Consider the following 25,876-nt stretch of genomic DNA (forward strand, 5'->3'; position numbering starts at 1 on the left):
CTATTCTTTCATGTGTCAGCATTTTTGTTATTGGCGCGGTCGAGAAGTGGCGTAATATTGCAGAAATATCCGTCTCCTGCCGAAATAAACTGCCTTTGAGACTGAGACCGGGTTCTCCTGGATGGTACAATCACCGGTCGTATATCGACTGTCGGAGGGAACGATTAGTTTTTCCTCTTTGTAACGATAGAGAAACATCATTATGTTCTTGCGCGCAAACGTCGCTTTCGGAGAGGTAATAATAGTTGCAGTGTTTTCTCTCTCGATATATTTTCCGGAACGATGCGTGTGCTGACTGCTGATAGAGTGCCACGTTGCTTGGAGGTGATCGTGCGTCTTGGGCCAACTTCATCTAAGGAAACCCCGGGCGAAAAACTCAGTACACTACAGGGTTCCACGCAGTGTTAGCATAGCAGGCGGCTAATACCCCTGTCACACGGACAGTCTTCAATTATCATTGAAACCACTGGCCATTGAACATACGCCTAGCGCCTCCAAGCGAAAAATGCGTCAACTTGTCAAAGAGTATTGAATCCAATGCTCCCTGACAGGTTGACACGTTACACGCTTGATGGCGCTACGCGCATGTTCAATGGCCGTTGGTTTAGGATGACCGTTGAAGACTGCTCGTGTGACAGGGGTGCGATTCAAGGCTGCTGGCACCGTTTTCCTTCTTTGTTTGTTGCATAGATGCCGTCACCAGGAGCGATTCAAACATGATGTAGACTTGATGTAAGGAGCCCCGTCGATTGCGTTGATCCGTGTACTTCCGGAACCTGGCATAGAAGGCAGAGGATTCTTTGCTCCTCTGCTGAGAGAGGCTGAAAAGTGTCGTCAAACCGAGCCGAAACGGAAAACCGTTAGTTCTAGCTGGAACTGAACCCGAACTGAACGGTAATTACTAGCGCCATCTTGGTGCTCAACCGGAACCGAACCGATCGAAAAACTTCGGTTACCGGTTCGGTTCGGGTTGGTGTGTGCCATCTGTTATCTATCCCATCGTCTGGTGGCGACATCCGTTTTATGTGACAAAATACTCGGTATCTGACGGTCCATTCGGTAGCGCGGGACATACAAGGCCAAGGGTGAAGGAAGTTGTGTTCTCGCCGCCGCTTATAGAAGAAATATGTTTTGTCATTCCTACATTCGAAAGTTTGCAGCGGGAGTGCATTGTAACAATATCATGTGGAACACTAAAAACTAATGTCGTAGAAAGGAGCGGGTGTCAGTGTTAAATCGCCTCCCCTCAGGAGGCAAAGCTGACACATCCACCGTGAGCGAGAAGCCCAGGACACGGGCCTGCCGTTGGACACTACCGTCCCTATACCTAAAATTCCTAATACAAGAAGCTGACTTGCATAAATGTTACTGTCTGTTCAAGGGCCGCAAGTTGAGAGAGATAAAAGGATGCATATCTTAATGACATCCAAGGAAGGGCTCAGCCGTCTGCCACGTCCACGCGATACGGACAAACGAAAAATGCCTCGAAGGTGGCTCAAACAATTAAAAAAGCAATTGTATTTCATTCCATTTTTCACAAATTTGCCTACGATCACGTGTGGGACATTTTAATAGTTAGCAGCAATATTGATGAAAAGTTCTTTACCCTCCATATACGCAGGAGCCGTTTCGGTAGCAGCAGCCGAAGAAGATGGATGACTACATGAATGACGATGACATCCCATTCGACGTCCGCAATGGCGTCGACTACCCTCTCATCGATCATCCAGACAAGGGCCAGGTCCTGACCACCGCCCTGGCTGCTGTCCTGCATACCGCAGCGGCCCAGCTCTGCAATGTCACCCGTTGCGGCAACGTCACCGACCTCAGCTCCCTAGACCCGGATTTCTCCGGCGATGACCCCGACCTAGACCCGTATTCTGGCAACCGAACCGTGGAAGAAGTCTTAGCCGTCGTTGTTCCCATACTCTTCGGTACCATCGCCATCGTCGGCTTCTTCGGCAACGCCCTCGTCGTTATGGTTGTGCTGTGTAACCCACAGATGCGCTCGACAACCAACCTCCTAATCATCAACCTGGCGATGGCTGATCTACTATTCATAGTCTTCTGCGTACCCTTCACTGGATGGGACTACACACTAAGTTACTGGCCGTTCGGTGACGTCTGGTGTAGGATTGTACAATATCTTGTCATTGTCTGCGCGTACGCCAGCATCTACACTCTCGTCCTGATGTCCTTGGACCGCTTCCTGGCCGTGGTTCATCCCATAACGTCTATGTCCATCAGGACAGAGCGAAACGCGTACATCGCCATCTGCCTCACGTGGATTGTAATCCTCCTGGCCTGCGTGCCAGCACTCTTCGCCCATGGAATGATGACGCATGGAAGGGACTCCGGATGCACGTTTCGATCTGACCTTGGATATAACTGGGCAGCGTTTCAGATATGTTTCTTCTTGTCTTCGTACGTAGTGCCGTTGTCGTTGACTTTCGTCCTGTACGTCCTCATGCTCAAGAGACTGTGGTTCGGCGTCGCACCCGGTGGAAGGGTCAGTGCCGACAGTGTGCGATCGAAGAAGCGGGTAACAAGACTAGTGGTTGTGGTTGTGGTGGTGTTCGCTGTGTGTTGGTGTCCCGTTCAAGTAGTGTTGGTGCTGAAGAGTGTGAACGCCTATGGAAAGATGAATCCGCCCAGGATTGTGATCCAGATCGCGTCTCAGATCCTTGCCTACACAAACTCGTGCGTGAATCCGTTCTTATACGCGTTTCTTTCCGAAAACTTTCGGAAGAGTTTCAGAAAGATCATACTGTGCAACTCGCGTGTTCTCGGGTCTGGTCCAGCAAGGACAAGGGATGACTTCGAACGTACGGAGAGGGAAACGATGGCTGGGAACTGCTCTGCTGGGAAATCGACAAAAATATCCAATGATATCCTATAACAACCGTCGGGAGCGTAATACACAACGTAGCCAGACGGGCCATCGGTGCCTTGGCTTTCGCAAAACAGCTGGCCAGATAATAGGTTGTTGCTTCCACAGATAGAATTCAGGACTGAAACAAACATTCCTAATGCAGATAAGGTAGATGGGTAGAAATCCAGCGAACCGGTAGAGATGTAGGAAGGGAGTTGCCTCAGGACAGAAGCCGCCGATATTTCGAACAGAGACTGTTCTTCTTCTGGGCACCGTCCTCATCATTGTAGGAAGGGAGTTGCCTCAGGACAGAAGCCGCCGATACAGGAGGTAAGCAACCCGTCCTCTCTTTCTCAATGATGAGGACGGTGCCCAGAAGAAGAACAGTCTCTGTTCGAAATATCGGCGGCTTCTGTCCTGAGGCAACTCCCTTCCTAATGCAGATAAGTATGTTGACGTAATGCGGGATTTATTGAGTAACAGCATACGTGACGTACGCTTCATTATAAAAAAAAATAAATACGCCAGTCCTGGATTAGGGTACATTCGCCATCAGCATATGGTTACAGTTCTCAAGGGTGACAGATTTGACTCGACTTTCTTCCAGTGCGGACTTGCATGAGACATTTCGCTGAACGGGGGGGAGTAGACTCAGTTTCAGTTTCGGGGCTAACTTCATCACTTAGCCAACGGCATCTAGTGTAGAAAAAGGACCACACAGTGGTGACAGGGCCGTTGTCACCGAGCTATTTGCCTGCCGATATGGTGGCATTCTGCTCGGAGGGATAATGCGCCCTGGGCCAGCTTCACACGAAGCTCATCCGGCATTTGCCTTACAAAAGCTGAGGGAAAACCCACGGAGAATGCCCACGGTCAGCGCTGTCGATATATTTCCAAATGAGGAAGTTCGCACATCGTCTGCTTCATGAATCCCTGAAGACGGACTATAGGGCAGATAAAATCGCGGTCGTCGTTGGAACGTTAAGATGGGGCCTTGTTTCGCCTATAGATGGCGTTGACTGCATGTAAGCGCGCACCAACGTACCCGCCAACGTCCGAAGCCCCAAATGACATTCTTGTATAAAACACCGTCATCATCGGGAGCTACGTACACTCCGTCATTGAACTTGAACATTGCGTACACACATGCCTACACCAGCAATGTTTCGACATCTCTTAACGTCGTCATCCGGGAAGTAACGTGTCTGGCACGTCATTTCCGATCGTTCCCCCCACGTACTCTTGCGAACAAGTGACAGAGTGAGTGTTGCTTCTGGCGTCTTCGTCGCGCTCTACGTGACCTGCCTTCGAGTTCCTTTCGTTCTCCCTCTGAACATTTTTTCCAACTCTCTTCACCTTTCAACACGACCTTTGGCGAAATCACCCGTGCAGTGCGGGAAAGTTGACGCACAATGTGTCTACAGCTCGTAGATGAGATGAGCAACTGCAACACGGCAGAAGGCCAATACGGCGCTGCATGACTTCGACACAGTTGGCAGTACATGTTTTAATACTTGTTCGATGATTACGTGCATTTCAGGTGATCTGGAAAGCGACAAAGGCTAAGAAGGAATTGGCAAAGTATACACTTAAAGAGGGATGTACTTTACCTCCTTTTTCTTGCCACATATATCACTCCCTTTTTGGAGAGTACAATTACTCCCAAAAAAGGAGTCTCTTCACTCCCTTTAGGCAGTGGGGCTACGCTCCAACCCCCCCACTGGAGAGTAATACTACCCTGCGGCAGGGAGAAAGGGTGCTATGCTACTCCCTTGAGGGAGGGAGAAGACTCCTTCGTTGAGAGTAATTGTACTCTCCAAAATGGAGTGATATATGTGGCAAGAAAGAGGAGGTAAAGTACATTCCCTTTTTTAAGAGTGTAAGATGAATTTCACGAGCGGCTCCCTCTGGAGGCAGTTGCCTATTCAACGCACTCGTCGGGCAGGTTTCGCCTATTGGCTGCTGCAGACGTTACTACATCGTATAGAGGTGTGGCGAATTCAAAACTATAATCGTTTTCAGCGTACGAAAGGCATCACGGATGCTGTAGACTAGCTTTGTGACATATCCTTGTTACGTTGAACTATGAATATAATTATTGAGACATAAATAAGGACAGAAAAAAATGAGTAATACAATGTTTCACGCGCTATGTTGCCTTTTGGTGGTTGGAAAAAAACAGTTGCTGCGTACGAAAGATGAAAATGTTTGCGAAGGATGAAAAGTGCATTTCGCCTGTGTAAATGATGTCATGCGTGTTACTCGAGACGGACGGTAGCCCACTCCAAAGTGTGACGGACGTATTCTTAAACGATCCTCGACCTTCCCTTGACTGCATTCAATGCAGGAAGGAAGCGTTCCTCCAGTTGAGGAGCCTTTGGAATTCAAGGAAACACAGGCGAAGGATTTCCTCTGCTCAGAGGGTGCTTCGAGTGAAGGTCGATTTTTGAAGCACAAAACTGGCCTCGAGGAGCAGGTCAAGTGGGGGCTTCAGTCGAGGGCCGTTTAAGAATACGGCCCTGAGTGTATCGCATCTGTTGGGTGAGTCTTAGCATCGGTGCCGTTACCACATTATTAGGAATGGAACAGTACAAGGCCATGTTTGCTAGCCTGCGTGTTTTACTTTAAGTCTATCGGGGAAAAGCTATTACCGAGTTCAAAAGACGTACACAAAACAAAACAAAAAATAAAAGCGACGCACAGGTACAGCAGTCGCGATAATTACAAATTGTTTGGTGGCCGACGTCGTCAGCAGCCACTTTTATGGTCACAGCTATATGTCGACATTTGCATTGACGTCTCACCTGGCTCGGCAAAAAAGTGCAGGTCGAGCACGGCAGGGAATTACCCGTGATTTTCATCTGCGCGTAAGAGGTGAAACCCATATCTGCTGCTTTTATTCCTTCTTTAGCCTCTCTGGCAGGTATTTTGAGGGGGTGCTGTAACATATTTGAGGGGCATCGATGGGGTGCTGGGAAAATCACTCGAACAGGGCAACCCCCCTTTGTGACAAACATACCGCGAAACGCCATCAACAGCAGCTCATTGAATGGACTTCTGCTCGCCTGCTCGTCCTCACTGCACGTAACGCAGCGCAGGGAGCGGCGTTGACAACGCGAAAACGCAACGGCATCGATTGTCCTCTCGAGGAACTGAGTGCACCTATTTAGTGCCTCCGCTGCTTTCTATGTATAAAGCACAATATCTGTGTCCCAGCCTACGGTGAACCATTCTTCAAGAAACGTACTCTTACATGTCCTGAGCATGTGGCACGTCGACACGTCCTGTTCATTTCGCGGTGAGTCTAATGCTGTTCATATACAAAGCGGGCTTATACCAATCGGTCACAGGGTCGAGTTTGAAAGCCTCTTCGTGTAACCATTACTCCTCTCGGGAATTTGTTGCCAAGATTCCTGTATATTTTCTGCCATTTTCGTGTCTACCGTTTTATCTTCTAGTTTAGAGTCGTACCGGTCCGATACATAAGCACCCGTACCGGGGTAACAGCTGGCATCCCTTGTAATACATAGGGGCTCTTGCAAGGGATATGAAGGCAACTTACGGTACAGAGGACAGCTCGTCTCAAAGACTGTCGTAAGATCTTTTTGTGCCGGTTTACTCAAAACGACTCGTGTCCGATTTAAATAAGACGACATAGCAGCAAGTCCACTCGTTCCTTACTTTCCTGCACCGTTAGTTTGACAGGATATTTTTACTTGGACTAAGACTATGTTTTTTTTCGTTCACGATATACAGAGACCACTCTATCCGACCATACCTGTACATAGTTAATTCTTACCGCTTCGTCCGAATCCGTGATACCGACACGGCTTGCGACAAATTATTGAATTGTTATCAATGGAACTGTGCGCAGTTCATGATCGTTACCTCACCGACCGTTTAATGTTTTTCTGGGGGCGACAGTGTTATCGTTGGTTGTCATTTGCAATGTTAAAAAGTGTACGATAATAAAGCTGACTCTGTTCGATCAAATGGAGTGAACATTAACTGAGGTTGATCCGTCAAGACATTTCAGGCATGCACGGCACACGTAAGTACGTTTTGCTGGGCTTTATCCTATCGAGCTCTTAGTAGTTATAGACCTCTCCCTGTTTGTAAACGAATGACGTCATAATGTTCGACAGCGCCACCAATTTCATGGAGTTGAACTACGCTTGAAGCTAGGGGCGAACAAGGTCGCGCCAGAAAGCCACGGTCTTGAGGGGATTACGATGGTCTCTGAAAGGGACGCGAACTTTGGTCCTACTTTTCTTTCAATAAGAGGCAGCGAACAGGACCGCATTTGCGGAACTCAGCTCTCCCCTTCCGATTTGTTTCGGTTTCAGTCTGTCTACCAACGTCATGATGACGTTTCTCGGGTAGAGGTCTATTAACGAATGAGCTTTTTCTTATTCCGTTAGCGCCACGAACCAACCGTGGCCATTTGCGACGTACAGACGTGAACAGATGGAGAGAAGACAGCAGGAAGGAGTGGGGGACAGTTTCGGACTAAGGTACTTAATGAACAGGACGCGTTACTGGTATTTTCTCACTTTTCTTCTTGATGTTTGGATGTTGCCATTTATATTTATCCTTCATCGATTATTCTTCTATTCTAGTTTTGACTCTCTGGGTCTTTCCGAGCTAGCTCTGCTGTTCATGGTGATCTCTTCTTTTTGTTCATGCACATTTTATCACAATATTATTTTTTTTTTTAACTCTGAATACAGAGATTTTTTTGTCACATCGTCTTCTACATGAGGGCGCATCAATCGGCAAAGTTCTAACCGTAATACCAGCATTCACCTTGGTCTGAGGCTCTGAGTACACCTTTCGTTAGACCAAGGTTATCCTAGAGCTACGACCCTAAAGCTACTACGACTGTTAAATCTATGGCTTTGTGTGTGTAAATAATAGAGAACTAATTAAATTTACGACCAGTCGTAGCTTCTGACACTCTACCACTTGGGCATCAGCAGGAGAGTAGAACATTATACCCACAAGACAGTGTGACCCACCACGCTCCTCGTCTATTTGTCCTTGCTGGAGGCCACAGGTTGACAGGCTCCACGATAGATGTGGCCCCCCTAGGACATTCTGTTGGAGCGCCCTCGGCGAAAAGTTGGTAACCTGTCCGTTTCCTGATCCACGAAGAGTGATGTCGAACGCGACCGAGGACGACAGGAATTTATTGGAACTGTACAAGTTGCTTAGACACGGCTTCCCCTGTGAGGGATATTAGGAAGGTCGGTTGCCGAGCGATCTATGTCGCGGCATTTCGCTCGGGGGCATGTTATTCGTCGCAGGGAACCTAGCCATATTTGCCCCGACAGTGTATATGAGGATACGCCAATGCCGGGATTCGAAAGGACGCTCTAAAAGCTCAACCGCAGGGAGCGTTTTCTGCACGTGAAAATGGGACGTGACAGACGTCGGCGACGACGACGACGTGGCTGTACCCGCTACAGCTCAGAAATTCAGTGTACTCTTTTGGTGCACTGTCAAACGCGTACAAAATGCACTGTGCATGTTCCGGCTGCCTGACGACGTGGACGACATCACGCGAGGCGCGCTCTGCCACTCGTCGACGTGACGTAACCACTAATAGTCAGCCAATCAGCATCGTGTTTCCAGCGGCGGTAGCCAATCACGAACGAGCTTTCAGCGGCCGAGACGAACCACCGTCGTCTGCGAGCAGTGATGGAACGTCCCCGCGTACTAAACGGGAAAACTTTAAAATAAAGCTCCAAAACGGTCCCATATCTTTCTCATTACTGACTTTCTGGAAAGCGTGTTCCACTTTTTGTCTACAGATTCATGTCTACAGGTTCCAAGTTAGCTGCAATCATTTCCGAGTTCCTGAATTCACAGAACGGCGAGTCGCTGTAGCAGACGAATGTCTGCATAGCGCAGGAGGGAGAGGAGGCAATATATGCAGGCCTTCTGTATCTAGGTGGCGTTGGTTGTGCAGACACTGAAAGAGCGCCGGATTCCTCTCAGCTGAGGTGGCGCAAAAGTATGATTTTTTTTTCTTTTAATATGATAGGTATACAGTGCTGGACAAAAGTTTACGAAACGCGCGAGCGGTGTATTTTCTCCTCGGTGCGGCACCCTAGCGGCGAGACGATGCGGGCTCTTTCACTCTTCCAGAGGGGGGAAAGGACTGCGCCGGCAGCGACACCAATTCCAATCCACTTCACGAGGACATCAAGCGATACGGAAACTACCGTGATGTGTTGCACTCGCACACCCCTCTGCAGAGCCGTGTATTAAAAGGGAGTCTGGTCATTGGGAGGAGCCCCGAAAAGAGGCAGGACCTGTCAATCACAGTTGCGCGCCTCTCATTGGATACTTTTTACCACGGGAGCCGCCATGACACCTGACTGCCACCCAAAATGGCTAAGACAACAAACACGGTGAAGCGGGAATTTTGTGACAAAACATTTTCACAGACTACTCTGATTTTACGCTTCAGATGTACAGCTTGCGACATACTTGTCTGGAATCGACAGTTTGCAGTTGATGCTATCTGAAATCTACAGGTGTGGGAAGAATGTTTCTTCCGAGTAATAGACACGTATGGCATGCTACTCAGTACGTGTTTATTAGTCGAAACAAACAACCCAGAGATTCCAGGCCGGATAAACCGCAAGCTGTCAATTTCAGACAAGTATGTCGCAAGCTGTACATACTTATATAGACGACCTGAGCCCCTACGTTATCGATTACGTTTTGCCGCCGCGCCAGGCATGCTGGGAGGTACTATCAGCTTTATAAGACTATCAGCCGACGCGTTCTTCCCGCTTCTTGCGCACCACAACAAAATATAACCTCGAACCGGTCTTGTCGTGACGTCACATGTTTGTAAACAGAGGGTCGTCTATAAAATCAGTTTCAACCACGACCTACTAGATTATAACGACCATGTCGTGGGCACCCCTTCCCAGCGCCGCATTTTTGGAAGCTAGCGGTGGCGCTTCTCATAGTCCCAGTTATGGCTTCCTCAACTCCTACAATGCTTTGTACTTCAGCTTACCTTAGTATTTCTGTACAAGCGGTGGACGTTCCACGGATGCTTTATTCTGAGGTTGATTATCATCATCATTCTACGCGTTTTCATAGGAGCTATCGCTGTCGTCTGCTACGGTAGTCGTACATACGCTTTTGCGCGTTCAGAATTCAAATTTCCATCGTCCAATCGTGACGTGCCGATGAGTAGCGCCCCTGGCGGATCGTGCCGACGGGCTCATCATATAGGGGTTGCTGATTGTGACATGGTCGTTGTAATCTACGTAGTAGGTCATGGTTTCAACTGATGCTCCGCTATCGATATCTAACCGAAAATAGTATGTTTTGTCGCCGGTGTTAGGCCTATTGAACACGGCGATCACAACGGAATAATAACAAAAACGGCACTGTGCTGTACAATTTTGGATTTAATTACAGTCATGTAGAAAAGTTGAAAGATGGAGCCGACGACAGGATGTATACCAGCAGGTGGTTCTGCCGGCATGCAGCGGTACAATGACGGAAGCAGACGACAAGTCCCGACGTGCCTTGCGCAGCCTAGGTGGCGTTCATCAAATTGGCACCAAAAATCCACCAGTTTTGCAGATCGCAAGAGGTATCCACTTCAATCCCATCCAATCCACTTGCCACCCAAAATGGCGCTGCCCATGTTGGATAGGGGGACAAATAGTGAGGATAGGTTGATTGATAGTGCCCAATATTTCAAGACGTCATTGGTCAGAAAGCTGAAAATGTGGGTGGAGCTTCAGGTATAGGCATGACCGGTTAATGGCCAGACTCCCTTTTAATATACGGCTCTGCCCCTCTGAACGGATGGGTTCGCTTAGCTTCGGTTACCAAATAATATGGATGCTGTATTGTGTTTTATAATCAAAACGTGAAACCTTAGCCATCCTATGTTCTCGCTCGTGAAAAAGAACGCCGCTAGGGGCTCCGAATGGCCAAGCATCGCCTATGCCGCGTCAAGAAATCGCCATTTGCGGGTGGGTTCGGCGGTTTACCGTCGGGCTTACGTGACAACCGTCACGACGTCGTACACGGGTCCCGCTTAAATCCGAACTGCTCTCAATTTTACCGCCGTATGGTTTCGTTTTTATATACAGGGTGTTCAAAATTAAGCTTTCACTAGCACTTTATAAATGGGCGAACAAAAGAAAAACTGGTGCTATTTTTCTGCTCCTTGAGTAAGAACTTACACAAGTAGCGTAAAGTTAATCATCCGGTTTCCTGTCATCGCTGTGTTTGCGTAGCGCTCATGAAAGCTTAATTTTGAACACCCTGTATATATAAAGATATATATAAATAAATAAGTACATCTGGAACCCAACGTATGACCGCAGTTTTTTCACGACGTAAGGCCAATACTGCCATCTGCGCGTTCCGTACACAACGGGGCTCATATAGCGAGACGACAAGACCACCTGAAAAACTCAATGACTCAATTTGATCGACATACTATTCTGCCCACATGTCACAAATGCTACGCCTAGAGCCAATGGCTGGCTTCACGTAAAAGGAAAACACTCCATAACATCGGTTAGGTGGCTTATGTGACAGCTAATTACTTTTCTCATATCAAATAACGCAGAGCGGTAGTCCATCATCTTGGCAATCACTGTTTCATTTTCATCTAATCACTGATAGAGTTTCATGCATAACACTTCCGAAAGTGTGTCTCTCTTTTCCGCCGCGAGATAATGCGATAAATTATTGAAGCTCCCACGCGTCAAGGCTGCATAATCGGATATCTCATTTATCTGAGACCCATTATCATACAGCAGCTCTCTACTAGGTTGATCAAATATGCATCCTCACAACGGGTTGCCATGGTTACGAACGCGCGACGTCACGTCACCGCAGTGGAAATCGCGTTATCAGGTTCTCGTGCTTCCTTCCCAAAGCGACCGCGCAGAAATGGACCGATGGAGGAAAGACAACAGGAAAGAGTGTGAGAGACAGGTGGGTTAGTATGCGTCCTACAGGGCCGACTTCGGGGAGACTGGTAAGTCATGAGAGAGCCCTTACTTTCTCGTACGTACCATGAACGACGCGCACTATCCATAACACAAGAGATATATTTTCTGCGTGGTATGGGGAACGCAGAACCTCATAGAGCAAAGAAGAAGCTTTGTTCTCTTAGCATTGTCTTCTCTCTCGATGGCTCACGACGCTGGACCCGCTTTATACCCCTGAAGGGACCCTGTAGGGCCCCTACTGCGGGCCCTGTAGGGCAGAAGCAATGGGCTGTTACCAGAGCGCTATTATGCTTCCTGGGTGACTCTGGGCTCCTAGATTGCCTCTGAGCGATCGTGCACTCATTCCCCCCCGGCTGCCCATGTGCCGCTTGCGACTTTTTCCTTTTCTTTTTCTTTTTTTCTTTTTCTTTCTTTTCTTTTTTTTTACAAGGAACAGCAAGTCGGCTGGTGCCCGGCTGACCTTTCCTTTTTGCCTGCCTCTTTTTTTTTCTTCTTCGTAATGAACATATCCCCCCCCCCCCACCCCTGTCACACGGCAAATCGAATGTCATTCCCAGCGAATGATAATTGCACTGAATGACATTCCTTTCGTGTCACACGGTGAAACCAAATGGCCATACATGCGAATGATATTCGCCCAGCGAATGAGTTGGGGGAACTCATTCGCACCGACAGCGTACCCTCGCAGCAGAGAGGTATCAAAAACAACAACGATAAACCGTTCGAAGAAATGAAAGACGAATGAAAAGTTGTACTCCAATATTTTATCACGAATTTGATAACTTTTGACACGAAGGAAGGAAGGCTAAACACTGTTTTTCGGGGAACTACCTAGCTCGTTCCCATTCGCCACGTTGCCAAGAGCGGTGCAGATAGGCTTCTTAGTTGTCTTGATTTGTGGTATTTAACCAATTAAGAGTCTCTGAAGAGGCAACGATTTTGTGAAATAATCTAATCTTTCGTTTCTAATCTAATCTAATGTTTCGCGAGTTTCGAACAAGAGAAATAAAAATATAACTAATGTACCTGTATAATGTACCTGTACCTATCGACATTGACATCATTTGCGAATGACATTTTGTTTCTTCGTGTAGCTCAATGTAAGACAAACGAATGACATTCGGTGCGATTGTCATTCGATGGGAATGCCATTCGGTTTGCCGTGTGACATATTATATCACATAGTAGTATTATACCAAGTAGTACGCGAACTGGGGGAGTCCTGGAGCAGAACTGGCCAAATCTTGTCATTGCCTGAGTGTGTTCTTCGATTCTCCACAATCACAACCATCTACTAAGAACAATACGCAAGTGGACCAAAAGAGAGGAACAAGCTTTAATCGAAAACGTTGCGCATGAGAGTCTTTCCTCGTATTGGACAAGCGAGCAAGAAGAGAATGGAGTGCACAAGAAACGACAGTAAGATAAACTAATAAGCCATATCTGAAGCTCACTATAGTCTCGTTGTATTGTGGACATTGCATTTCTGCTCCGGTTACAAGAACTTGTTCGGAAAACAATTGAGGTTGTTCTGTTCATGTTCACGTGGTGAACATGAGAAATGGTAGAAGAGGTCAGTGCTCTCTGGGTTTCACGCCGCGATCACTGGAGCTTGATGAATGCGTGCCGAAAGATGACAGTTTTCTTGTTTGTAGGCTGTAGGCTTGAGCACGTCCTAATAGAATGTAAGCTCTACGAAACGGAGAGGCGGCAACTCTGTGCTCAGCTGAGTGGTGCTAGCCGACAGACGTTCAACCTGGCTGCAATTCTTGGCCCATGTCAGAGCCATGTCCAACACCGTCGAGGACTTCTGATGTTCTTGGAGTTCCTCTTGGCTACCGGCTTGCTCCAGACGCTGTAGGGTCCACCCCTGCATCTCAAGGACCATTGGCGCTTCTTTCATGTGCTTCTTCCTTTTGTGCGACGTATAGCGTTGCGGAACCAGACGACGGGAGTTCGACTTGGACTTGCACATAACTTCATTTTCATATTTCACATCTCATGCTTCTCGTGTAATGGGGTAGGGTACTGCTCTCAAGCGGTGAATCACCCCAGGCCATAGTCATTATTTAGTTGTTGTTGTTGTTGTTTCGTATTGCCAACCGTAGGATGGCTGTGTGTTTTTGTAGGCTGTGTAGCTGTGTTGTTGGAAACATGGATTCCAGGAAGGGTCTCGGTAGGGACACACGGAAGTGAAACGTGTGGAACGAAGCAAAATCACGACGGCGACGGTGTGGTCCTGATAACGATGACGATGATGATAACGTACGTGTGCTCCGTCAATTGAATAATGGCGGTTGAAGATGATGCCCAGCCACGCATCAGACGGGCGGTGCCTTTTTGGCAAAGAACGGTGGAGCAAAATAGTACTGACGGGTTCTGTGCGGTTCTATTGCACATCATATGGGTGGTGGGCATTTTATTCAGTCGTCTGAGGAAAGCTCCACTCATTTACAATGAAGTCATCCGGTGACGTCACTAATTTATTTATTTATTTATTTATTCGAAGTACCCTATTTCTCCACTACTGTGGAACTGCGTAGGGGAGAGGGAAATACAGCTGATAACAACAATGTCAATCACTATATCTAGCTAACAGAAACTCGATCGGTGCTTTCTAAGTATCAGGAAGATTCAGACATGAATAAACAAAGAATCATGGAGAACCTGTCTCTACTGTTGGTGGCAACTAGGTCCCGTGGAAGGCAATTCCATTCTGATATGGTTCGCACGAAAAATGAATCCTTAATGTTGTTGATGTTGCGGACCACTTCCACTTCATTACAAACAAAAATATACATACTTTCGACCACGTGTGCCGTTCCTCACACTGCTACTCGCAGCACAAACGCTCCATAAAATATTACCAAACTGAAAAGAAACAGTTGCGCACAACTACCACCAGGGGGCGCCGTAGACGAAACGAAACGCGTGACATATGGGGACTGTATGTACCACTAAACAACGGAACTCTCTACCCTGGGTCAACACATTCATAATGCAGGAACGCTGCCTCTATAGGTCGGAGTAATACGCCCCCGTTCAGACGAGGGGTTCAAGCAAAGGCTTTTATTACCGGCGGTAAAAGGAAAATACGGTAGGAATGGGACTCTTAACGGTATAGTGTTAGAATGTTTCTTCTCATTTAAAACAAAAACGAAACAAACAAAAAAACGACAGCTTTATGAAAGTAACTGTGTGTTTTGTAAGATTTTTTTTACACGCTTGGTGGCGCTCGCATCTTTGTAAAATCGTCTATTGCGTCAAATGCCACAACTGCGCGTTTCGTAATATTTTCTTAGCAGGTGTATCTGTAGAAATTATATTTTCTGGGCATCATGAATGCATTCTGTTTACATTTTTGTTTGTTGCTGGTATTATGTGTACTAACACCGCGTACTTTCCAGTACGTTGGTTTAAAGTAGAGTAACTAAATACGGGTACAGAGTAGAGCCCTGCACGGGCGCGGGCCCCCGACCCGGCCCGCGGGCCGGGCCGGGCTTGTTATGGGCTGTGTGCTCCGGGCCTTGCCGAGCCGGGCCCGGGCCGTCAAAATACGCCACCACCGTGGGCCGGGCCGGGCTCGGGCCGACAAACATGTTTTCGAGAGTTTCTTTTTGAGAAACAGCGTTCATTAGTCCATGAAAAGAAGGTGCCTCAAGGATTCTATACGCGAAATTTTCAATCCTGTTTACGAGAGAGAGAGAGAGAAATACATGATGACGATGATATGGGGATGCCTGTTTACGAACGCTGTGCATTTCTGCCAATTTTTGAAGACCTGCGGAGCGCCTCCACAAGTTTCGATGACGCGAGGAGCGGGTTACGTAATCATAAGCCCACAAATTGCAATGATGACATGTTATGGAGAGGGCAGTCGTCTCCTAGCAACTCCGCCGGCGTCCGGGGAGGATCACGTGGTGGAGAAGTCACGTGACGCTGACCGAAAGAGAGGAAAATGGGAGAGATGTCTTCTCCCTCCTTTGTGTTTTCTCGAAGGTCGGAGCGGTCGGATGATATGTCACGTGGGGCTCCGCTAACGTGGTGCAAAAAAGTGAGCCCCGCGGGCGGAGGACGCGAAGGGCAACAACGTTGCAGGATGAGAGCCGGCCGCTCCGTCGGAGCCTAACGTGACGTCACCGTTCTCAAAAATAAAATTCAATTTTCTCTAGCTTCCGCGTCACGTAGAGCCAAAGTATTTCGCAGGAGTGTAAAGTGAGACAAGAAGATTTCAGTAACGTAACTTTGGTAGGTTTCAGAAGACACGAGATTTAGTTCGTAGTGGCACTTTAAGCTTTAATACATGTATGAATCTTTATTGCATTGTTATCCATTATAACGGTGAATTTGCTGCTGTCTCGCACCAAATGTAGGGGGCGCCTTCCTGGCCAAGAAGCTTCGAACTGCTTTTTGGCGCCACTCCTCTGTTATGCTCTTCCAGCATAATGGCAATAAAATAATAATAATAATAATAATAGTTATTATTATTATTGTTGTTATTATTATTATAGCGGCGACGTTTAGTCATGACGTTGCCCGCTGAAGCGTAGCCGTTTCCCGGTTTCGCCAACACCACCGCCCTACGTGACCTGCAGATCGGCCTTCCTATATCAGGACTGCGGACGTCGCCAAGTGACGTCTACTTCCCTCATTTACTTTCAAGGAGCGGAGGGTTTTTAGAGGGTGGCCAGATAAGAGGGGGTCTATCGAGCGTTCTGCAAGTTGTCTGCGCTTGCGCAAGACCTTCGCAATATACCCCACAGCACATTGCCCAGCACGCCGCAGACAAGAACGAAAAATTTTAAAGAGGAGCATTTCACTGGGTCTTTGAACGCGCAATTTTATCCGGATCTCTTTCTCTTCCAACCTTTCGTTTTTGTCACAGTATCTAAAAAAAAAAGAATTGGTCAAGAATACCTGGCTCGCCCTCTGGCCAGAGCCGGCGCCCCCCTCTGCCTGCAGTCCATCCTATCATTTGGGGCTTCTCACTTGGGGAGGTGGAGCTGGGCCGTAGCGTCCAATGTGGCTGCTTTTGTCATCCTATCTGATCGGACCTGATATCTAAGGTCGCTTCACGCGTTACATCATGACTAGCCCTGGCCAATCGCCCTCAGTGGCTAACGGCCATTGCCCTGAGGTAGAAGAAGAAGAAGAAGAATTGGTCAGCAGAAGAATACAGGCGCGCAGAATGAAAGCTCTTTCGCGATACGACACTAACCAATTGCACTGCACCGTGTTGCTTCGCAAATTTCAGCGCAAAATGCAGAAAGAAAACGAATGAAACGTGCATTTTGCAGCGCATACACCGGCCAGCTGTCTTACGCGTCACTACGAGAAAATTTATTCTGATACTCTGGAATCGAATTCTTCCTTCCTTCCTGTCGCAGAAAACGCGTGTATAGTTTTTCCACGGGCGTCTCCGAAGTGCTGGCATCTTTTATTCATGACTCCAATTTCAGCGTGTATCGCAAAGTTCCAGCGGATACAATCGATCTCGATCTTACAAGGCGAGCCGTGCCCTTGTATCCCATTTGAGTCTCGGGAATTTTAGCTACTTTCTCACAATCATCTATACAGCTTCGATGGCGATCGACTCGTCAATCGTTTTCTTCTTGGCCCGCCTTGCTTCACCGGGAATCCTACGGACGCGGTTTTGCTTTCGCTATCGAAGCCGTGTTCGCGTGCAACTGATAAAGTGTGTACGTAGTTCCTGACTCAACGTGACGAAACCACAGTGGCCGGTCTGTGGACCAATAGACCTCTACCCGAGAAACGTCATCATGACGTTGGTAGACAGACTGAAACCGAAACTAATCGGAAGGGGAGGGCTGGGTTCCACGAATGGGCACTTGTTCGCTGTCTCCTATTGAAAGAAAAGTAGGACCGAAGGTCGCGTCCCTCTCAAGGACCATCGTAATCCCCTCAAGACCGTGGCTTTCGGGCGCGACCTTGTTTGCCCTTAGCTTCCAGCGTAGTTCAACTCTACCAAATTGGTGGCGCTGTCGAACACGATGGCGTCAGTTGCTTACAAACAGGGGGAGGTCTATTCTGCTGCCCACCCGACATGAGCGGAAAGCAACCTCCATTTATTTTTTATTTTTTCCCCTCTTTATTTCTCCTGTTTTTTTCTTTTGTTTTGTTTTTTACTACCTTCCTTACGAGGACTATATAGGATCCAAGTTGCTTGGCTGGGTTCAAACTCGCACCCACGGTTTCCTGTCGTAGCACATGAATAAGGGCCAAGCCAACATTCCCAATCCTGGCTTCTTTGCCTCTGACGGTTAACAAATGGTGGTCGATCTTATACACGCTTGTTTCTATTGCTAATAGTAGTAGTGGTGGTGGTGGTGGTGTTAGTGGTGATAGCTGCACTAGCAATGCTACTATGACTATACTGCGTGGGTTGCAAATACCACCTGGCGTTCGGATAAAAATTTCTCAATTGAACAGCAAAGTACTCATAATAAAGTACCCACCGTTGTCCCGCTCCGTGTTGCGTCGACTTCTGTTTTTACGGAACCCTCTGAGTATCAAGTTACTTCAAACCTAAAGTCACTAAGGCCCTGTTTCACCAACGCTGCTTAACTTTGAACCGATATCAAGGGTTGCTAAAAGTTGAAGTTAACACTCAATTCTTTTATAGAAACGTTAGCTGGTGAGGTGATGAATGTTTCGCTGGCAATAACTCCCTTTAGTGAATCGGAGTTAATCGGTAAATTCAAGTTATGGGACCGTTGATCTCGGTTCAAATGCTAATCGCCGTTGGTGAGACCGACCCTAAATACACTCTAAAAACAGAGCTTCACCGCATAGCACGCTGTGCACCTATCATTGCCACGAATGATTGTGTTATCGATGGTGATTGGAAGACAGAAGGGGGCGTAGCCTTTTTGTGGCAATTTTCGTGTACCCAAATTGCCACAAAAAGGCGTACGCCCCCCTCTGTCTTCGAATCAGAAGCGATAACCCTCTCATTCCTGGCAATGGTTGGCGCACAGAGTGCTATGCGGTGAAGTTCTGTTTTTTGAGTGTTCTGTAAGGGTACCTGATGCAAATGGTACCCTACTTATGTACCCCATGTAAAATAGGTGTACCCTGTTTAGCGTATCCATAATAAAGCGTTCGTTACACAAACCACAATATCAGACAGACGACGGGGCAATCATTCAAAACCACTATGCATTCGCGACGCGTACCAGATGACGCCCCACTTTTTTGATCTACTTCTTCTTCTTTCAACGGACACATGAGCCTCAACACAAAACCCATTTGCATATCGGTCGAACTGCAGCGATAACATCATTTACGGAGCAGTCTGCCTCGAAAAATTGCATTTTCCAGTATACGCTCTGGCTTTATGTGGATGACGGGCGCGAACAGTCAAAGCCTTCAATGTCCAAAATCGCCGGATGACGAGTAGTTAAAATAGAATAAATGGAGAAAGATTTGCGCCAGCAGCGAATTTCCAAACTTTAACGGTTCGTTTTTGATGTTAACGGGGCAGAATATTGGAGTGGTTTTGTTCCGCAACCTATAATCGGTTGTCACAGCTTCCGATTTGTTTCCTGTTCTGTTACGTTTCGCAACAACTTCGCGCGTCGGGTTTTGAAACTTTTTGCCGCTTCGTCAGAACTCAATTTAGTGCCGCGTGCGATGTTAAAAGGGATTTTCATTCGCAACATATTTCCCGGTCTGCTCGATCAAAATTTCCGACTACGTTACTGGGTAGATGAAGCGTTTCTTTGGTGTGCGCGGTGAATGCTTAATTCGTAGCATTTCTTTATTGAGCAGCTTTAAACGTATTCATCCGATTAGTGCATAAGCTACTACGTGCGATGCAGATTAATTTTAAGCGCTTAACGTCATTCTTGCATTTTTACTTTGATCGTTGACAACGAACAGTGGGGACGAGTAAACGAAGAAACGTGAAGAAACTATAGTCTTTTGCCTTGGGGGTAATAATAAATAAAACGTGGGCAATGATCTCTGTTTATTTCTCTCGTTTAAGAATTGAGGGATTTCCTTGATTTTCTTGATTTCATTAATTTCTTGTCGTATATTTGTGGCCTGCGCCTCGGCTGAACCATGCCGCGTATTCTAAATCAGCGCGGTTTATTTTTATTTTTAGTTATTTTTTTGTGAAAAATAGTCTACCCCCGAAAAGTGAAGTCTAACTACTGTTGTGTAATTGAGGCAGCGTGACTAATATTGCTTGTCTTCTCTGTTTCCCTGCCAGCAGCACAATTTCTTGTAAAAACGAAAACTATCACTCGCGAAATTGTTTGTTTGCCCACGTCGATTTCTATATAATATATTATAATATTCGGTATAAAACGAAGTAATGATGTCGTTAATCCGTCAGATGCTGAGGTACCATTTGCCAGTTCTACACTGGGCTTGAAACCGTTATTTTTGGGGGTTCGGTTCAAGTTCCGGTTCAAGGTTATCGATTCGGTTCCGGTTAGGGTTCAGCGCAACCAAGATTACGGTTTCAACCGATATTAATCGGTTCGAACCGGTTTACGTCTGCTGTGCTAATCAGTGTATACCACATGTGAGATGTAACATCAGGTTCCGGCGGTGGCTTGCTCCTCCTCCCTTCCTCTTGCACCCTCGCCTCTACACTTCATAGGTACAAAGAACCATGCAGTTCACAGCAGATCCTTTACTGCCCCGAAAAGTGCTGGGAAATGGCGTACAGCAGAGCTTCCTCCATGCTCTGGACCACACGCCAGCCTCTTTCCCGTGGTTGCTAATTGTCCGAGTTGCTTGTGGAGGTGTTGTTTGTGTAAGATAATAAGTGAGCCTGGCCTCCACATCAAACAATCTGGCAATTGCTGATGACAGGGAACCACCGCTGGCAGCCGGCTTCGGGTGCAAGAGTAGCTTCGGCAGAGTCGTCTACGCGGCATAATCACCATTACCTAGTTCAGGCAATACATCAGAGGTCGTGCTTCTCTTACTCACAAGCTCTCCAACCATACCGTGGTACTATACCCCGACATAAGCGGCTCAAGTCAACGCTTCCTCTCTGGAATATAGGAATCCCGAGGGTTAGGCTGATGGTTCCGAATATCTCTGTGGAGAAATGTGTGTCCAGCTGCAATTGACTGCCGACTTAACACATAACATGGTAGTATATACACCGTTTTCCAACCAAGCCTCGTCCCCAGCATGCTCGCAGCGCGCCAAGCACTTTCCTCCTCTCTGGAATGTGCGAACACTCCTCCTGACTTCCGAGCGGCTGTGTTCCGTGTGTTAAGTGCGTACGTTGACGTCGTGATACAGTTGTCCTAATGCGTTTCCCTGCGTACTAGTGCTATGTCAACTAATGTACGATCGACGGGTAACCACTGTGTCATCTTCGGATGCACGAACAACTACCGGAAACGAAAAATGCTGGAGAATGAAGTCTGTGAAGTGCACGGCCAGCAGCGCGGGCATTGCGGTTGCAAACTGTTTCACCTGCACAGATTTCCGCATGACGATGAGGAGCGTCGGCAGTGGATAGCATGCGTAAACAGAAAGGATTTTACGCCCTCACAGTCATCTCGCGTGTGCTCTGAACACTTTGTCGATGGAAGAAGAACAGAGAGGAACCCGACGCCGATGATCAACCTTGGCTATGAAAGAAAGGTGCGTCTCTCTGGGAGTTCACAATGCGATTGTTTCGCCTTATTAAGCAATGTCTCACATGCTTCATGCATATCTCAGGTGAAGGTCGGTCGACGGCGCATTCTAAGGCAACCCTACCTGCCGAGAAAAAAACGAAAAGTGAGTAACCGGAATCACGTTGGGTTTCAATTGTGAGACCGTGAAAAGTACTGTTGAGATTACCCGGTGTTTGAACACCCTGACAGATCTCGTAAGCCTAAGCACTGGAATATCTCTCTCCTCATGATACATTTCTCTGACTTTGAAAATCGTTGTTAGGTTCGTCCCGACGAAACGCAACCAAGAACAGTTCCCGGCATGGGCTTGGTGCAGGGTGCAGCAGATAGCAGGGATGAGGTGCCTATCACTACTTCGTTTCCCGGCATGGACTTGGTGCAGGTCGCAGCAGATAGCAGGGATGAGGTGCCTATCACTACTTCGTTTCCCGGCATGGACTTGGTACAGGTTGTAGCAGATAGCAGGGATGAGGTGCCTATCACTACTTCGTTTCCCGGCATGGACTTGGTACAGGTTAGAGCAGATAGCAGGGATGAAGTGCATATCACTGCTTCTTTTCTTGAGCAATATTTACATAATAGCACTGTCCCTACACAGCTTGCTTCACACAGCACAACCTTGCTGTCCGACGTGCAGTTACCAATAGCATGTTTTCTCATACTTTCACTTCTTCTTGAAGTGTGACTCTAGTGCAGAAAGGAGTCCCCCAGAAGTGCAGCACTGGAACACCGGTGAACCTGGCACAGCACAAATATTTCATGTAGTTCCATCTGTGCCAACAACTTCTGTCGAAACACAGACAGACAATGACTCTGCAAGTATCTTTAGTAGTTCTTGTCTTTACCCGGTGTTTGAACACCCTGGCAGATTTTGTAAGCCTAAGCACTGGAATATCTCTCTCCTCATGATACATTTGTCAGTGACTTCTCTGAAAATCGTTGTTAGGTTCGTCCCGACGAAACGCAACCAAGAACAGTTCCCGGCATGGACTTTGTGGAAGGTGCAGCAGATAGCAGAGATCAGGTGCCTATTGCTACTTCGTTTCCCGGCATGGACTTGGTGCAGGTTGCAGCAGATAGCAGGGATGAGGTGCATATCACTACTTCGTTTCTTGAGCAATATGTACATAATAGCATTGTCCGTACACAGCTTGCTTCACACACCATAACCTTGCTGTCCGACGTGCAGTTACTGATAGCATGTTTTCTCATACTTTTACTTCTTCTTGAAGTGTGGCTCTAGTGCAGAAAGGAGTCCCCCTGAAGTGCAGCACTGCAACACCGGTGGACCTGGCACATCACAAATATTTCATGTATTTCCATCTGTGCCAACAAGTTCTGTTGAAACACAGACAGACAATGACTCTGCAAGTATCTTTAGTAGTTATTGTCTTTAGCAGCACAGGCAATATAGAAATATAGTTAACACAGAAATTCTCTGTGTTCATTCAGAAACCGCAACCGTGACGTAGCCACACAGTGGGAGGATCTAGCCTCAGCGGACCATACATACAGCTTGCCACTGAACTTGGGAACTCTCCATTCATCCGTGAGGTCTCGGATGTCGACTTCTGACATTCTGTTTTACACAGGACTGTCAGAGGAAGTGTTTCAGAAGATCCTTCTATGCCTCGAACAATCATTTCGGCCCCTCTCACAATTGCCATTGGAGGACCAGTTACTGCTTGCATTGATGCGCCTCAGACTGGGGACTTTGTACCGAGATCTTGCTTGGCGGTTTTCTATATCTCCATCGTCTGTTTGCAAGATATTTAACAGTGTCCTGAAGTCACTGAATGAAATTATGAAATACTCCGTGGTTTGGCTGCCGAAGTCAAGGATACAAAGCAGCATGCCAGATTCATTCATTCAGAGCGGTTACGAGAACACCAGGTGCATTCTAGACTGCACAGAAGTTTTCCTCCAGAGACCGAAGAAACAAATGGCCAGGGCACAAACGTACAGTTCCTATAAGGCACATAACACACTTAAGTTTTTGATTGTTATTGCGCCAAACGGCTTTATAATGTATGTGTCCAAAGCATATGGGGGTCGGGCCTCTGATAAGTTCATTGTGAAGGATTGTGGAATTCTAGAGTACTTCGCACGAAATGATGAAATCATGGCTGATAGGGGCTTTACACTGGACCCTTACCTGGCAGCCCAAGGGGTGAAGCTAAATGTCCCAGCCTTCACTAGAGGTAGGTGGATGCTGAATGTGCGAAGTGTGCTTGTGATATTGCTGTTAATTCATGCAACAGCTTCGCTTATCTCAAACTTTCCATTCCATTAGATGTTCTGACATTTAATATTTGAATTTTTAATTTCTTGTGATTATTCAAGCCATAATACCTGGTTAATGACGTTTCGCTGTACATGGTCTCAGTGCTCAGCTGAGGCTTGCTAACCAATACCAAAAGTGTTAGTTAACCTACAGAGTACTTGGCAAAAAAAAAGTAACTGAGCCGAGTACCAAATAGCAATACAATTTTTTCCCTGGCTATTACCGTTGTAGTAGTGAAATCCGGGATGTGCTTTTTTTTCCTGAAAAATAGTGTGAGGCGGACTTGGCAAACTTCGGAGTTCAATTTTGAAAATACAATTTCTCACAAATTAAATTTCATAGAAGTGCTCAGAAGTCATGGCAAAATCTCCCCCGAGATAAATAGCATTACCCCATAGTCTTCAGACAAGTAGAATTTGTACTACTTTTTTTCTTGTCCACATCGGGTGAAATACTGTGTTTGTACCCCCTCAAGGCAAGGCACAGCTGTCTGAAGAGGAGGTCACCAAAACCCGACGGATTGCATCCGTTAGAATCCATGTTGAGAGGGCCATCAACCGGATGAAAACCTATCGAATATTCAAGTCATCCCTTAGCATCAAATGTAAAAAGACAATCGATATGATGATTTTTGTGTGTGCAGGACTGTGTAACTTTAAGCCACCCCTTATTGCTGAAGTAACAGGCACACAGGAGCAACAATGGGGCCAGACTGCACATGAACCATGAATAAAATACTTCAGTCATTGAACTGTATAGTTTAACTTTACTGTGTACCTGGAAGAACATTTCAATTTCTCAGTTCCCGTGATATCTTTACATCTGTGACAGCTGCCGGTACTCCAAGTCCATGTCCAGTGTACCTTCCCGGCCCATTTCCTCAAGCCGTGGTAACATACTTCCAAAATAAAACTTCTTTAGCCTTGGAGTTGTTTTTCTTACATAACTTTCACTGAAAGGTACCCTTGCAAGTACTGCAGTTGCTACTGACCACACATAGAAGAAGCACAGTTTTTTCTGAGTGCACAGCATTGTGTACTGAACTTGACTGTAGTAGTTGCTTGGATCGCTTTCTACGAGAATGTAGTCCTTGCCTTTCTTGGCTATGTCATACCGCCCGCTGCCAATTAATTCCTCACAGTCCTCTACGAAGGGACACTTAATTTCCAATATTGCATCACAGGACTCTACAACACCGTCCGGCGTGGCCGAAAGCCACGGATAGTCTTTGCACACATGTGTACCACAGTGTGTAACACGAAGCCCAAAGTCAGTTTGGAACTGTTGGCGAGCAACTGCTTCATTCCTTATGCCGTGCTGTGTGGCAGCATTTCCATGAAAACTTGGAGAGGTGAGAGACTGCAATGCCTTGGCCGTTGATGTTGTTGCTCGCTTCGGGACCTTTTTGATAATCGAGGCAGTTATTCGCAGCTTTCTGGATATGTACCACAGGGAGCTGTTCTGTGTCCTGGTGGCTTCCTCTAAAGTGGTCATTGCAGAAACAGAAAGATCAATATATCTGTTGTAAAACGTGTTGCATGGACCACAAGATGCTGGCAAACTGGCGATGTCCTCATGTGATGAATGCTGGACAGCAGGAATGCCTGCTCGATGCTGTGGCTGCCGTGCTGGAGCTGCCATTGTTGCATGAAATAATGTGCCTGCAGTGAAGAACACCGGTCACTATGGTGCGTCATACATTAAGCACACATTTTAGTATTATTATTTATTTTATTTTCATACTTTTTATTATTAAGCATACACTTTATTAAGCTTCCAGGCTCAATGAGTCTCTGTATGCTGTGCTCCTACATATGAAGGCGAACGCATTTCAGGGCTATGAACCACAATTTTTACTTACATGTTCCCAGACTGTTGAGACTGTTCCCAAATACAAAAAAGAGGTAGCATTTTTCACACTCAGTTAACTCTGCAACTGCAGCATAATACAACAGATCATGTCACATGATGATGCTCACCAGGTATATTTATAATGTTGTGAAATGGGGACCTCTTGTAAAACTCCTTCAGATCGTTGTCGTTC

General features: G+C 46.9%; 3 protein-coding genes across 5 annotated transcripts in view; all 3 read left to right on the plus strand.

Moving 5' to 3' along the window:
* Nucleotides 1–6,859, plus strand: part of LOC135392122 (allatostatin-A receptor-like) — a 141,731-nt gene extending 134,872 nt beyond the window's left edge. For 2 of the 3 annotated variants that reach the window (XR_010422165.1, XR_010422164.1), the window contains exons 2-3: nt 1,622–3,040; nt 3,321–6,859. Coding sequence is in view for 1 of the 3 variants with exons in the window: in XM_064622805.1 (XP_064478875.1) it covers nt 1,652–2,899 (1,248 nt within the window). In the remaining 2 variants the exon portion in view is untranslated. Of the gene's footprint in view, nt 1–1,621; nt 3,206–3,320 lie in introns of those variants that run through there. The other variant, XM_064622805.1, reaches the window with a different exon arrangement.
* Nucleotides 6,860–21,148: 14,289 nt separating this feature from the next.
* Nucleotides 21,149–22,404, plus strand: LOC135392588 (uncharacterized). Its single transcript, XM_064623294.1, has 5 exons — nt 21,149–21,513; nt 21,592–21,651; nt 21,811–22,062; nt 22,229–22,336; nt 22,381–22,404. The coding sequence occupies exons 1-5, from the start codon at nt 21,199–21,201 to the stop codon at nt 22,402–22,404; spliced, it is 759 nt and encodes a 252-aa protein (XP_064479364.1). The 5' UTR covers nt 21,149–21,198.
* Nucleotides 22,405–23,011: 607 nt separating this feature from the next.
* LOC135393550 (uncharacterized) lies at nt 23,012–24,683 on the plus strand. The gene is made up of 2 exons (XM_064623959.1): nt 23,012–23,749; nt 24,308–24,683. Exons 1-2 carry the CDS (start codon nt 23,110–23,112, stop codon nt 24,559–24,561), a joined length of 894 nt encoding a protein of 297 aa, XP_064480029.1. The 5' UTR covers nt 23,012–23,109; the 3' UTR covers nt 24,562–24,683.
* The last annotated feature ends 1,193 nt before the right edge of the window (nt 24,684–25,876 follow it).

This window comes from Ornithodoros turicata, chromosome 4 (genome assembly GCF_037126465.1).
Source record: "Ornithodoros turicata isolate Travis chromosome 4, ASM3712646v1, whole genome shotgun sequence".
Taxonomy (NCBI): Eukaryota; Metazoa; Arthropoda; class Arachnida; order Ixodida; family Argasidae; genus Ornithodoros; species Ornithodoros turicata.

Coding starts and splice junctions, on each gene's coding strand:
- LOC135393550 (XM_064623959.1), top strand. CDS start 23,110: ATGTCGACTTCTGACATTCTGTTTTACACAGGACTGTCAGAGGAAGTG. Junction 23,750..24,307: donor TGTCCCAGCCTTCACTAGAG/GTAGGTGGATGC, acceptor TACCCCCTCAAG/GCAAGGCACAGCTGTCTGAA.
- LOC135392588 (XM_064623294.1), top strand. CDS start 21,199: ATGTCAACTAATGTACGATCGACGGGTAACCACTGTGTCATCTTCGGA. Junction 21,652..21,810: donor TGCCGAGAAAAAAACGAAAA/GTGAGTAACCGG, acceptor AATCGTTGTTAG/GTTCGTCCCGACGAAACGCA. Junction 22,337..22,380: donor CATCTGTGCCAACAACTTCT/GTCGAAACACAG, acceptor TATCTTTAGTAG/TTCTTGTCTTTACCCGGTGT.